Genomic DNA, 15,026 nt, shown 5'->3' with positions numbered 1-15,026 from the left:
TATAGTTTTCAAAGTTCTTTCTCTCACCACTCCTATTTCCTTTTATTGCCACTGTTTTTCTTTATATGTACTACAACTAAGGAGGAGAGGCAAAGGTTGTCTTTCTATCTCTAAATAGTTCTTTGGTGTATGATTAGTGGGTGACATGAATAAAGCCTTTCTTGGTAGAGAAAGGTTTGCTTTCCTTTAAAGTACTAGATGAGGGCCAGACTTTATAATATCTCACCCTATAGAGGACACATCTTCTGGGACACTGGGTTTGGAGCATCAGTCAAGACAGCCAGATTAAAGAACAAGTATTGAAATAGCTTGATTGTTCTTGCTGGTGCTTCACAGACACAGGGTTATTTTGAATGAGAGGAACTGAAGTCCAGCAGACCTTACAGCCTCGCCCTTTCCCTGGAAACAGCATTTTAGGTGGATCAATTGTTGCTTCCTGCTATTATTTTATTATTATTGCTATTATTATAAAGGGAGATCTTTAATTTGATGCCCCAAGGCTTTAGGCAGAGCTTTAAGCACTGCAAGGACAAGGATCACAATGGAGCTGTTTGGCAGCAAGGCAGGGCAGGAGGCAGAGATGATTCCAGAGCACAGAGCAGGAGAAGATGAAGATGCTGTAAAATTCTGCTCCACCTCACTCCCACCCTGCTATCCCATCCCAGCCAAGCCATTTGAGGTGCATCACCATGGCTGAAGTGGCACAAAACTGGGGGACACAAAAGCATTTGCAAAACACAATCCTCAGCTCAGCATCACTGGCCTTGTGGGATATTTGCCAGGCACCTTGTACAGGATGCTTAAACAAACTTGTGAGCACAGGAACCTCCCTGCCCCAGCTGATCTGGCAGGAAAGTGACTCTGAATCACCCCAGCACAGACTGGCCAGCAGTGCCAGCTCCTGCTCTCAGCCACACACAGCTCCTGCCTGCCCACCCCATTCACACCAGCATCATCAGGATTGAATCTGGGCAATCCAAGCCCTGAGCCAGGTGGTTTTTACAGGTGAGAGGAAAACAAGCCCTGGTTTGCACGTGGAAGCATTGCTAGCACAGCATTGCACAGATCTGCTCCACTTCTAGCCCACAAGTATTTGTGAAGGTTTTTACTGCAGTTGCACAGGGAGCAGAAAATCAGCAGAACAGCCACACTGTGCACAGATACAGAGCAAATTCCTCTCTGTAATCCTGGGATTTTACCATCTAATTCCAACTGAAAGGTGGGAATGGATGTGTACAAACAGCCGAGACAGCACGAGGCCAGGCTGAGAATTCTGAAATGAGACTGGAGCTTCTGGAACTGCTGACTTCAGCAACACACAGAGTTAACTCTGAAAACATTTAACAACAATTAGAATGCCACTTGAATTCATCAGAGCACTAGTGAATCACACAGCACTGTGAAAAGAGCAGAATCCCTGCAAAATCCTGCCACTAACTAGGAAGCAGCAATATTATTTATGGGTATTGAACACAAGGGTGAGAATCTCAACCTCTGGTGTAATATAAATCCAGAAGTATAATCATAAATATTTTGCCCAGGTCTCTTCAGCTCAAGCCAGACAAATATATTTTATTTTTCAGAATGAATACTTCACATCAGGGACCAGGAGGGTTTAGGAGAAGTTCCAGTGTCTGGGTCAGCAGCACACACAGGGACACCAACCCTGTGTTCCCCTGGTGAATATTCCCTATTCAGGAATATATGGATACAGATGGCTTTTGGGAACAGTTCTAGTTGTTCCTAATGCATGATTCAAGACTGGACCAATCCTATTTCCTTACTAAAAGTCCAGTTAGAAGGAAAGCATCAGATTAAGGAACAACCACATCCCTACACAAACAAGAACAATAATTACTGGATTTATTGAGATGATCAGGTTTGAGTCAGCAAATGCTGTGACTTGAAATGAACCATCACTTGGGAATCTACTTTGCTCAATAAATACAATTTTCCCATTTAATTTCTAAGACAGACTGGTAGCTGCAGACAGTCTTTAAATATATTTTCTGATATATTTTTCATTAATCACAGTGTAAATCAAGTTATAAATTATGATGCTTCAAATCAAATTATAATCATGAAATTTTTCACGTCTTAAATTATATAAAAGAGGCAAAATTTTTCCCCCATATTTTTTATTTTAAAACAGCAACTCAACATCTAATGCTAACAAACATCATAATATTTCATATTGCTAAAAGTTCCTCTTGCAGCAACTGATTAGTTTGATTTGGTAAAAAAAGACAAATTGCATCATCTGTGTTTTTCTACTCTTAGAAGAAGAAAGAAGAGAAGGTTTGAGAGAAGGTAGAGACACAACCAGTCAGAACTAGAAGGAGTTTGAAAAACTAGAGGGAAGGAATTTGTTTTTCTCCACCTCTGTCCCACCAGCCTGCTCTCCATAGCAATATATTTAAAACTTTCATAAACAGAACAAATAGGATTATCCATTACCATGTCAGCTTAAGTGATAACACAAATATATATCACAGAACATCTGCCACTAAATCACTGTTTATAGATGTCAGATCTCATTTATTATTAAAAAAACCCCCACCAAAACAAATGCTTTAAAGCCTTCCCTATTATTCCATGAGAAGTGACTGATTTCTCAGCTCTAATCACTTTAGACAGAGTAACTTCTATTATAAACCCAAGTCAAGAACTACATTAGGTTGTATTCACAAACATGTTAGTATTGCCTGAGTTACTTCATCCCACTGCACAGCCTAGAAAATATTTTCCCCATTGATTTTCCTCATCAATCCCCATTGATTTTGCATGAAAGAATATGGTGCATCACAGAAAACTTGCTTTTATCTTCCTTTTCTTCAAAGAGCAGAAAAGGTAGATCAAGGTTTTATATTCTGATATCAGTAATAAAACATCTAAAAATTACTTTAAAAAGAATTTATAGAGCATGCTCCTTATACACAGAAAGTATAAAATTTTAAACTCAGTGTCTGTGTTTATAGTGCCATGTTTGACTGAGATGCTGAGTGGGAAAATCTTTTTCGCTTTTGCATTTTTAAATTTAATTTGCTTTGTCCATCTTCCCCTCTTTCTGTCAGCTGCTTTAATAACCCTTAAGTCAGGCACCCAGGGATCAAATTACCAAATCATGGACTTATTTCTGAATATGCAATCTGTATCCTCTCAGGTACAAGTGAAAATGTGCTTGCAAAAGCCACTCATCTGTATCATTGCAAATTGACCTCTCCAGTCTGCCCTTTACCCACTCCAGTCAGGATCAAATCCAGAATTCCATCATGCTTTGTTTTATAGGGGTTTCTGTTGGCTTGCTTGGCTCTATAACTACAATTATTTTAGAAACAAAAGGCTAAAACATCTGGAAAACCCACAGAGTTTGAAGCTGTGTGACACTGAGCGCCCACGTGCCAGCAGAACCTGCACCCCTGAGGGAGACACCCCCAAAAATGGGGTGTCCTGAGGTGGGTCCCTGCCAGATTCCCCACCTTTAAACCACAGAGTGACCTTTTCCAGGCACTCAGGGGCTGCTGTGGAGGCTCCAGCCCGTGATTCATGGGTGCTCTCACCGAGGGCACCGCGGAGTTGGCGCTTCACAAAGCGCTACAGAGCCAGAACATTCTCCCACCTACATGAGCTAATTTGATTAAAGGTAGAAGATCAATCAAAATCTATTGCCTCAGAAAGATTAATTACCTCAGCACTTGCCAACTTAATTATTAGTGTTCAGCCATGGGGTTAGAAAAGCCCAGTACAGCAGAAGTTAAAGGGCCCAATGGGCTGATGTGGGAGACTGGGATGTGTTTTAGCCTGAGATTTGTTATCTTTAACTAATGACAGCTTCTTTCTTTCTTATTCAAACTAGGCCTGGGTGTGTTTATAGTTGAGCAACAACCAAACTAAAATATTGCTGCAAATTTCAACCTTTCTGTGGAAATAAAAAGTAGAGAAGATGGGAAGGAAAAAAATGAAAAGCATCGTTAAAAAAATTTCTATCTGTCGGCAGTCCAGTTTTTGGACAGGGAACAAGAAACTTAAGACTTTGTAGATTTATTTTTTTCTTGTGCCCCCAGCATGAGGTCTGAAATCCAGCTGCCAGAGCATCTTATTGATGATGTTTAAAGAGTATATTTCAGCAACTGCAGAGTTTTGATGATCAGACAAGGCAGCATGGCAGAAAGCATTTTTCCCAGGGAGAATGAGCTCCCTGTCTGCAGCTCTGTGCTGACCCCTTCTCCTCCACCAGGCTCCAGGATGAGTTTCAGGACCCTCCAGGCTGTCCCTGAGCTGCTGGCAGGGCTGGGGACAGCAGGGACCAGCTCCCATTGTGGCACAGCCACACTCCTAGACTGGGGATGACCAGCCCTGTGTCCAGCTGGGGCTGGAGCCCAGAGCAGAGCTGAGCCTCAGCAAACACATCCAGCCTTGGATTGCACACTGCCAGCCTGGAGGAGTCACCTCCTGTGTGACACACTGGACTTGCTGCTCTTATGGAGATGATTTATTTATTTGCACTATCAGAAGTTTATCAAGCTCCTTTTTAAAACCAGGTTGCATTCTCATTTTTAAAGCCAGGTTCCATTCTCATGCCCTGCTTCTATACTTCCTCACTGAGCTCATCTGCAGCCCCAAATTTGCAGCCTTGGCTGCTTTAGAGGCAGCACCAGCCCATTTCCCTGTGAACCAAGCCAGTGCTGTGTGAGCAGCCCCAGCCCCCAGCCAGCCTTTCCCTTGCAGTTCAAACAGCCAATATTCATTCTTTTCTCTCTATATGGGCATCTCATCCCCCTGTTATTAATAATATTTCTTTATGCCTCTTTCTCATGCAGATTCACCTTTCTTTAACATGGGAAGCCAACACTATTCATAACAGGCCTGTTATGGTGTCAGCAACACCCTGGGGTTTTTCCTTTTCTTCTTTTTTCTCTCTGCTAGGAGGAACCCAGGATTTTTTCACAGTCACATTAGGTATTGGTGATTTATAGTTTATCTTTGTATTACTCAGTTGGTTTTTTTCTTTATGTCATTTTCAGCTGGTGATTTATATACTAGTTACATACAGCAGTTCCTATGAGAATGACTCTCAACTATTAGATTTCATCCCACTGCTATTACTCCAAATCCTTAGCAAAATCCAATTCTCATGTCATGCACACCTCCTCCTCCATTGTCAGTGATGCTTGGCTTTGAGCTACTAGAATATTTCATTGACATGTTCCTGCTTTTTAATGCCAAACTCATTAATGAAGATAATTATGGAGATTTTTCCATTCTTGTATTATTCTATGTCTCTTCATTCTTAATTACTAATGCTCCACCCTAATGTCATAATAACAGTTATTAGCCCTTAAATATATATATAGATTAACTGTACATGTATTCCCCAATGTTAAAAATACATATAATGGAAGTGAGATAATGGAGCTGATCTCATCCTACTCTTGGGAAACCTATTCTATCCTTTATTACATTATATTTATATATATTTCAGTTTTTTCTTTGTAAATTCTTTTCAGTAGGGGAGCTTGACCAGAGCTTTATTTTTTCTTGACACCTTGTACGTCAGAATTACAGAAAAATAAGGCAAACACTATCAGTTTTGATATCCTGGGAGGAAGATTATCTCCTCTCCTCCACATGAATGCACTGAACCTGCCCTGACTTTCAGTGCCATTATCATCATTCTCCATCAGCCTGCCTTTGTGCTCATCAACATCATCCTTATCAAAAATTAACTCAAGGTGAAAGTGTTCTTTTAATTTTGAGGAAGAAATATATGCTGTCTTTAATCATGAACAGATGTCTCTTATGTGGTTAAACACCACAGATTGCAGTCTTAATTCTTCCTAAGACTGATTCTCTGCACTCTGATGATCACTTACAGCTTTGCCCCAGATCCTGATTTGCTCATTTGCTGTCCACAAGTTGTGCCTCCATTTGTGGGACAAATGGAACTGGGGAATCCTTGTATTCCCAATTCACCTTTCCCCCTCCCCAGGGGTTGAACCACAGGAATTCTTCAATCCAGTTCTCCCAAACAACTCCTTTACTGTGTGAAGGGAGACAAAAACAAGCAGCCAGACACTTCTGGCAACACCAGCCTGACATGGCCACAAACTTTGGTGATTATACTGATTGTCCTTTAGCTCCACACTTGCTGATTTTCAATGCAACTTTCTTGGCTTATTAGTCACTAATTCATGTTAAATATTCTTCATGGAGACCCCCTCTCCTTAATGCACCAGTTTCCTCCTATTTGAAACCCTGAAATCTCAGTGTGATTTGCATCATTAACTTTAATTTTCAGCTAGCTTTGTTTATACTTTCATTTTCTTTACACAAAGTGATTGCTATTATTTAATTGCAGATTACTTTCAGGTTTTCTGGCTTCCCCTCCACACTCCCTGTCCCCAAGCTGCAATCATGCCTCTTCCTCTGCCCAATTTCTTGGCTGAACTAGTCATATTCTATTTTTTCTCCAGACAAAAGTAAAATAATTTTATTGTCTGGAGGAAAGAAAACAGATTTGATATAAAAACAGATGAAGCATGAAAATTTGTCATTAATATCTTACAGATATATTAAATAACCAGTAGAACTGAGGTTTACATGTACCTTTCAACCCCTGTGATCAACATCACTGCTTGCAGCCACTGAGAGACTTTGCCAGGGAAGTCCAGACACAAAGAATTTGTTGGTCTTTGTGCTTGAAGTGTGTTTTGTATTTAAACAGAGGGGAAAAGAGAGGGGGAAAAAGGTGGTTTGGTTAAAATCCTTAGCATAGGGAATTATTGGAGCATCCTTATTTGAGCAACTTATGAGGAGAATAATCTGAGTAGCACATACAGGAGTGCTGTTACTTAAGGATAAGGTTCTCTACAAACCTACATGCATTTTTATATTGCTATTTACTCAGTGTGACAGTTTATTGGCATCTCTTCCTTAGGATGCACCTACCACACTGCACTTTATGTTTTTCTAAGGAGGGAACTAAAGTAAGAGAAGACAAATCATTTTAAATAGCCTATTTCTAATTTTAATTAGCACAGTCAATTAATTTTAAAGGTTGACATATAAATTTCTCACAGTTTTCTATCCACTATAACCTTACAGTTTTTTTTTTTCCCTCCTTGCTTCAGTCCTGTATTGGATGTGAATTTGTAAAGCTTCCTCTCACCAATATTTCACAGGGTGGTTTTTTTTTTTTTTTTGGTTTTATTTTGTTAAGCTCATCTTTTTCAGTGTTTTGCAGTAAAAGCTTAGCTATTGCTAGTAAATTTAAAGCTTCCAAAAGGCAACAATTTCCAGTATTAGAGAAACAAATAACACAGAAGGTCTGTAGTCAGGAAAAGCAAAAGGAAGAAAACACTTTTGAACACAGCCATGAGTGATGTCACAGCTGCCAGCAGCTTTCACAGGGCACTTGGCTGGTTCTGGACATTAATATGCTGCCATTAATATAAGCATAAAACACTAAAAAGGGCCACAAAAGAAACTTTCCCTGCTGTAACCATCGTGCCACGTCAATTAAACTGTTTCAATAAGATACGAGTCGGAAGGGAAGAAAAATCTTCACATAAAACAAACTCTAATTAAACTGGGACTTCAAGTTGAAAACTGAACTGTCAGGTAATTAGACAGGTGATTAAACTTTCCTCAACTTCACACTTGGAAAGACATCTGAGGCCTGCTTGGGCTGCTCACAGGGATGTGTGTCAATGACATTCAGATGTCAGAGCTGAGCTGCTCTTACAGCCACATTCTGCAAGAGTCATGGCACATATTTCTTAGAAAAAACCCCAAAACTGGGCACAAAAAAGCATTGGCAAATTCCAAACCAGAGCATCAAAGGCAGGGTGCACATGCCTGTTCTGAGAGCTCCTCTACACCAGGTCCTGTCCCGTGCTCTCTGCAGGAAAGGCCCTGGACACTGATTTCATTTTCATTCCCACTTCAGTAAAATATAAATATCAGTTACAAGCAACAAGAAAGAGCTGGAAAGCAAGTTCAGACCACGTGTATGCAAAGCAAAACCAGCAAATAGTAAGTAATTTGATATTTTCTTTCTTTGGGGGTATATTTGTAACCCTTTGGAGCTTAACTCTGTGAAGAACCCAGTTTGACTGCCTAGAATGTTATTAAGGGTATATTACAGCCTCAAATACATAAACACAAAAGCAAATAATGAGTGCTTCCCAACACAAGATCAAAAACCCCTGATGGTTCTTGTCAGCTGTCTATCAGCTTGGAAAATGCAATATTCTGGCATTACTGCAGGAAACATATCACCTTACACATTTTAAACTTAAACTTAGGTAATAGTTTACAAATTAAAGAAAAAGAGGACAGACCTCACATGTGCAAAAAGGCCCTGAGGCTCCAGTCCTGGGCAGCAAAGGAAATGACAGCTCTGCCTCTGCCAAGAGCCAGCTCGGAGTGGGAGGGAATACAGCTCTGCTGGATGCTGGATTTGCCACTGCACAGTGTAACTACCTTCCACAGCTATTTCAAGTGCATAGCCCTCACTAATTCATTCCTCCTGATACACTAAAGCAGCTGAAATCCACCTTTTGGGCCAAGTTCTGCCCAGAACAGATGTATTTCCAAATCACTTATTAAGCCGCTAACAAGGCCTTAGAGGCTCAGAGACATTCAGGTGTCTCTTTATCAATGGCACAGTTCAATTTAATCCAGATAAGGAGCCTCTGGACAATTAACAGTTGACTAAAGTTCAGTGGAGTCTCCAACTGGCTATCACAGCACAGCACAGAGAGCAGAGCCAGAACCCACAGCTCACAGGAGGGTTCTGCCTCCCTGCTTCGACATCACAAGAAGGCACTGGCAATGGCAGAAGATGACAAACTCCTCTGAGATTATTACTACACACCATCTCTGCTTTCAAAGGACAAATCAAGAAACCCTTATTTCTGGAGACTGCACTGTTTCCACAGAGCTGCTCATCACCCACGAGCTCCCTGTTAAACCACAGCACACAGCAGCGCTGGAAACGTTAAAAATGTGAATTCCCCCAGCGCGGTATTTATGGCCTTTAGGGCAGCAGTGTTAACCTCCTCTGAAAGCTCCACCAGCTCCATAAAACACCAGCTCATCCATAAACCCTCAACAGCCCCAGTGCTTCATTTCCAGCAGCCAGACCTCCTGTTTTTACCAACAGAACATTTCTCTAGCCACGCTAAACCCAACGCTGGCTTTTAACAATTCCTGGAGAACAAACAGCCCCAATGGCTGAAGGATTGCAAGGAGTGAAGTGTTGGGGAGGATGAATCAGGGAAACCTTATAAATATGAGTGCTTAGCAAAAGATTTTGAGAATATGGAAACCATAAGCGAGATTGAAATGAAAGCCATCTTTGAGATACCAAACCTCAGTTACTAAATAACTAGGAGACAATAGGATGGCCGGCCCAAAGTAATCCCCTCTTGATAGAACAATGTCTTCTTCTGGAGAGCAGGTCCAGAGGTCAGAGAAGACCCTTTAGGGTCCAAAGAGCAGTTTTTAGGGTTTAAAGTATAACACATTATGGTAATGTAATGATTCTTATAGGCTGTATGTAAATGCTATAGGATTTGTACCTTGTGTTAGATTGGTTAGTGGAAATTAGAATATTCAACATAGAAGAGCAGGATGGATTGGAGGGAGTGAAGGAGTTGGAAGAGCAGGATGGATTGAAGGGAGTGAAGGAGTGGGAAGAGCAGGATGGATTGAAGGGGGTGAAGGAGTGGGAAGAGCAGGATGGATTACAAGGAGTGAAGCAGTGGGAAGAGCAGATGGATTGAATGAAGGGTGTGAAGCAGAGGAAGAGCAGGATGGATTGAAGGGAATGAAGGAGTGGGAAGAGCAGGAAAGATTGAAGGGAGTGGAGGAGAGGGAAGAGCAGGATGGATTGAAGGGAGTGAAGCAGTGGGAAGAACAGGATGGATTGGAGGGAGTGAAGCAGAAGAAGAACAGGATGGATTGGAGGGAGTGAAGCAGAGGAAGAGCAGGATGGATTGAACAAGGTGAAGCAGAGGAAGAGCAGGATGGATTACTGGGGGTGAAGCAGAGGAAGAACAGGATGGATTGGAGGGAGTGAAGCAGAGGAAGAGCAGGATGGATTACTGGGGGTGAAGCAGTGGGAAGAGCAGGATGGATTGAAGGGGGTGAAGCAGAGGAAGAGCAGGATGGATTGAAGGGGGTGAAGCAGAGGAAGAGCAGGATGGATTGAAGGGGGTGAAGCAGAGGAAGAGCAGGATGGATTGAACAAGGTGAAGCCGAGGAAGAACAGGATGGATTGAACAAGGTGAAGCCGAGGAAGAGCAGGATGGATTGAACAAGGTGAAGCAGAGGAAGAACAGGATGGATTGAACAAGGTGAAGCAGAGGAAGAACAGGATGGATTGAACAAGGTGAAGCAGTGGGAAGAGCAGGATGGATTGAACAAGGTGAAGCAGAGGAAGAGCAGGATGGATTGAAGGGGGTGAAGCCGAGGAAGAGCAGGATGGATTGAACAAGGTGAAGCAGAGGAAGAACAGGATGGATTACTGGGGTGAAGCAGAGGAGAGCAGGATGGACTGAACAAGGTGAAGCAGAGGAAGAGCAGGATGGATTGAACAAGGTGAAGCAGAGAAGAACAGGATGGATTACTGGGGTGAAGCAGAGGAAGAGCAGGATGGATTGAACAAGGTGAAGCAGAGGAAGAACAGGATGGATTGAAGGGGGTGAAGCAGAGGAAGAGCAGGATGGACTGAACAAGGTGAAGCAGAGGAAGAGCAGGATGGATTACTGGGGTGAAGCAGAGGAGAGCAGAGCTCTGCACTTACTGGACTCGGGGTCGGAGTTGCCGTCGCCCTCGGTGCGGCTGTTGGGCGACGCCTGCTCGTAGAACTCGTCCTGGGGGAAGCCCAGGGGCAGCGGGTGGGTGGTGCTGGCCCCGCTGCCCGGCTCCTGGTCGCCCAGCCCGCTGTCGCTGCAGCTCTCCTGGGAGCCGTCGGGCAGGTGGAAGGTGACCCGGCGCTGCGGCTGCAGGGGAACACAAGGACACGCGTTTCACCAACGCTTGTCTCGGCACAATTTCGGCTTTCATGAGCTGCTCTCAGACCTGCTGCACCCGACAGCTCTGCTTGCTGCTGGATTTTTTTTTTTTTTTTTTTAATGTAAGCCCTGATGCAAAATGAAAGACACCTCAAACTAAAGAGATTCTGTCAGACTTCACAAGGCTTTGGATACCTTTTGTATATTGACTTGGAGATTTCAATCACTTTTTGAGGCTCAATTTATTTCACTGCTGAGTTTTCTGGTTTTCAAAAAACATTTTCTTTCCCATTAAAAGCTGTTCCACGCTTTTGGGCCTAAAAAATGTGACACATTTATAATGCTGTTGGATTCTTCTAAGGCAGGGAAAGAACAAACAACAACAAGTCTCATGTATTGAAAACAATTTTAATAGGTTTTGCACAGACGTTAAGCTAATGAAGGAAAAGTAGATTCCCCTGCTCTCCTTCAGACATTTCACTACAAGTCCTTTGATTTTTGTTACACCACAGACCTTAACACTAAAAGCTGGAAGCTGGAAACAGGGAGCTGAGGGTGGAAAGCATCTCAGCCCAGACATGGAAGGAAGGGCAGATGAAACAAAGAACCTGATGCACCAGGCACAGGACAGAGTTTTCATTACCTAAGTGACTCTGCATGAATAACTGAAATGTGAATCTCTCCCACTATTAAAAGAAAACACAAAGAAAAAATAAGCAACTCTCCTGCTCATTTTGATGCGTCTGATATCCATGTTTTAGAAAGTTGAAACATGAAGATTCACGAAAACCCAGAAAAACAAACAGTTTAAAATATTCTTAGGTTATTGTTGCACAAAATTCCATTTGAAAGGCAATGAAAAACTTTCTGGATGCAGAACTGGTGGGATTAGCAAAGCTGAAGACCAGACTTTGGATGTAATTATGCAAAAAAGTATATAGTGTTTATAACAGAGCAGATGTTGTATGGTGTCCCTAGATATTTGGTTCCTATAGGGTGGTGCTGTTGAAAACATTCAATTACATTGAGTTTTTGCTAAGTTCAGCTCCTCCAGTTTTGCAAGTCTTTTTGTCACAGTGACATTATTGCACATGCCCACAGACAGCTGCTCTGCAGTGTGTGCAGCCAAGAACAGGCAGCACCAACCTCACCTGTGCAATTCCTGACAGATGTGAGTGACAGAGCTTCCAACAGCTACCAGAGACACACTCAGGGCTTTCCCAGGAACTGCTCTAGTGCCTCTCCACTGCTAATGGAGAGCTCCTCTGCTAATGTTGAACCTGCCTCGTCCTTGTTACAAAATAAATCACTTCTTCAGCCCCATCCATCATGGTCTGCTTATTCCAACTCATCTTTCTGGCATTTGGCACTTTATTCTGCTTCAGAATAAACAGACCTTATTATTTCAATCTGTCAGCTGCTCCTGCTCTGTCTGGCTGCTCCCCCGTGCAGGAGCTCGCTCACGGCTCCGTGCTCTGCCCAAAATTCTGCACCCAGCTCCAGCCAAGGTCCTGACAGCCCTGAGCAGGATCATTTCACATCTCCTGCAGGCTCCTCTGCCATGGCAGCACAGCACATTTGTGTCCTTGCCAGCCACCATAATGCCCAGGTCTTTTTAATTGATCTTTTCCTCGTTGTTCCCTTTTTGGTTATTGCCATCGATTGTGGCACTTTGCATTCATTGCTCCTGCCATTCTCTTTTTCCAGATGATTTCACCCCTTTTCAAGTACACTCTGCCTTCCAGTCCTGCTTTCCTGTTTATCAAATTTGCAGATTTTAGACTCTCACTCATTTGGCAGATCTTTGAGAAGTGTTGGAACAGATCAAGCCAAGACATTGCAGTTGAGCCCTGAAGAGCTGAACACAGAATGGTTTCCCATTCCTTGGGATGGAAATGGGAGAAGACAGCCCCTGTGAGACTGCTGGCACAGCCTGACAGCCCACTGGGAAAAGGTTCAGATGGTGAAATGTTCACAGCCAACACCCCAAATGCCCCCATTGCACTTTTGGGGTCACCAGAAGCACACACACTTCACTGCCCCAGGGCTCCCTGCAAGCCTGGCTGGGACTGTGCTCCTGCTCCTCCTGCTGCCTCCCCCACCACAGCTGGCTGACAGTGCATGGAGTGTCTCTGCACAGCCCCAAAAAACCCAGATGGATGCACAGAAATCACTGATTTGATTTATCCTTTTCCACTTGACTGTCAGCAGCCTCTCAGAGCCCCGTCCACACCAGCATCAACCAGTTCTTTCCTCAAAGCCCAAATAACTGAAGTTTTGCTGGGTTGATCCAGTGAAAACATCCCTGCCGTGGTTCTCATTTACTCCCTGCATTCAAAGTGCACCCAGCTTGCACAGATGCACAGCTACAACACATGGAAATTGCCATTTCTTCCATCTGAAATGAGTTTGGTATTCACAGTATCAAAAAAATCCACCTCCACTGCACGAGCTGTTTGTAAAAGCTGTATTTGGTGAGGTTTGCACTGCCTTTGTGTCGTGTTATATCCTCTCCTCTCCAAGCCACCAGGGAATTTTAAATATTCTTAAAACATTTTAGCCCAAGTTCTAGCATTAGACACCAATGCCAGCCTTTGAAAATGGCTGGGAACACAATGGTTATTACAATGTACAACTGGTTACTGCTTCGTGCACCTGGGATTCACTAAGTGTAAACAAAGGGATATTTCTTTTCAGGGTTCATTGTCAAAATCCAGCCAAAGTTTTGAACCAGCTGACAGCAGAGGAGACCAGAAAGTCACCAACTCTTTTTTAGCTGCCTAACCCAGTGAGAAAAAACAAATCCCATACCCAAGCAAAATTAAAAATATTACTAATGTTAAGTTAAAATTGTAAATATTTAGTTGCATAAATATTGCCGGCGATGTACTATTAAATCAGAAGGATCAAACCTGAATGATTTAAAATCAACTGGCATCAGCTAAGGGCTCATGATTTTAAATTTGATCCCTGAGTGTGTCACACCTGATAACGCTGATGACAGAGCACTTTCAGAAAAATTTATCAGGATGAAAAAAAGCTCAGCTGTTCCTCTACATGGCAGTGCTGCCATTTTCTTAATTCATGCAGGCATCAGACAACGATCTGGAACAAGTAATTCTAATAAAATTTTGCCAAAAGCCGAGACTTATCTTCTGTCACAATTATTTTGGAAATTTCCTCCTTGAGGCATTTAAATTTCAATTTATAAGATTACAAAATATCCTCAGTCTCCAGCTGCTTTTCTGTTTATCTCCGAAGGGAGCCAGCACCGATAGTAATAGAATAACAAGGATTATGGTTTGTTTTATTTATCTGGATGACAGTTGGTATACTTTTTAAAAAAGAGAGAAAAGCAAGCAAACCTATTATGCATTCTTGGAGGATTCTGATGTAGGAACTTGTAATACAGACAATTAAACTGATAGGGGACAATGAAGTGAAAATTTAAGGAAAAAAAAAACATCCAGCAGTCTATAGTTTCTCTGCCACATTTAAAAATATTAAATTACTCTTTATTGGTAGGAGAAAAGAATTTTGCTTGCAGAGATGTCACAGAGCAGACACAAATGCTGTCAGAGGTCTCATATGGCATTCAGAGCCTTTGGTAAAAGCTGAGTGTGTCTGGAGGGATCAAATTATCTCAGAAAACCACAAACCTTTTACTCTCATTATTGAAATTTATATGAAGACTGATCAAAGCCCCAAACTATTCTGTGTTCAATCTTTCACTACAATAATTAGACTGTGGCAGTGGGAATAATAAAAGATGAGTCTAAGTAAATAGCTTTGGATACACTGAAGGGATGATTTCTGGTATTATACACCAGGGGTTAGCCATTTTATAATCAAAAAGGGAAAAAAAAAAGTAATAGAAAAAGCAGCAGATATCAACTGAGGAACATTAAACTATTAACCTTATTATCTTCATTCATTGAAGCAAATTAATATCAATTTAAAAGAAGATCATAAAAATATTACTTTTTAATTTATGCTGAATTAATT

General features: G+C 42.1%; 1 protein-coding gene across 1 annotated transcript in view; it reads right to left on the bottom strand.

Moving 5' to 3' along the window:
- PCDH11X (protocadherin 11 X-linked) overlaps positions 1–15,026 on the bottom strand; it is a 407,090-nt gene that overhangs the window by 108,222 nt on the left and 283,842 nt on the right. Inside the window, exon 6 of the mRNA XM_056491686.1 lies at positions 10,811–11,009. Within this exon, the coding sequence (XP_056347661.1) occupies positions 10,811–11,009 (199 nt within the window). The remainder of the gene's footprint in view (positions 1–10,810; positions 11,010–15,026) is intronic.

This window comes from Oenanthe melanoleuca, chromosome 4A (genome assembly GCF_029582105.1).
Source record: "Oenanthe melanoleuca isolate GR-GAL-2019-014 chromosome 4A, OMel1.0, whole genome shotgun sequence".
Lineage (NCBI taxonomy): Eukaryota > Metazoa > Chordata > Aves > Passeriformes > Muscicapidae > Oenanthe > Oenanthe melanoleuca.
Note: the sequence above shows the minus strand (reverse complement) of the source record. Positions and strands in the feature narration are given on the sequence as shown.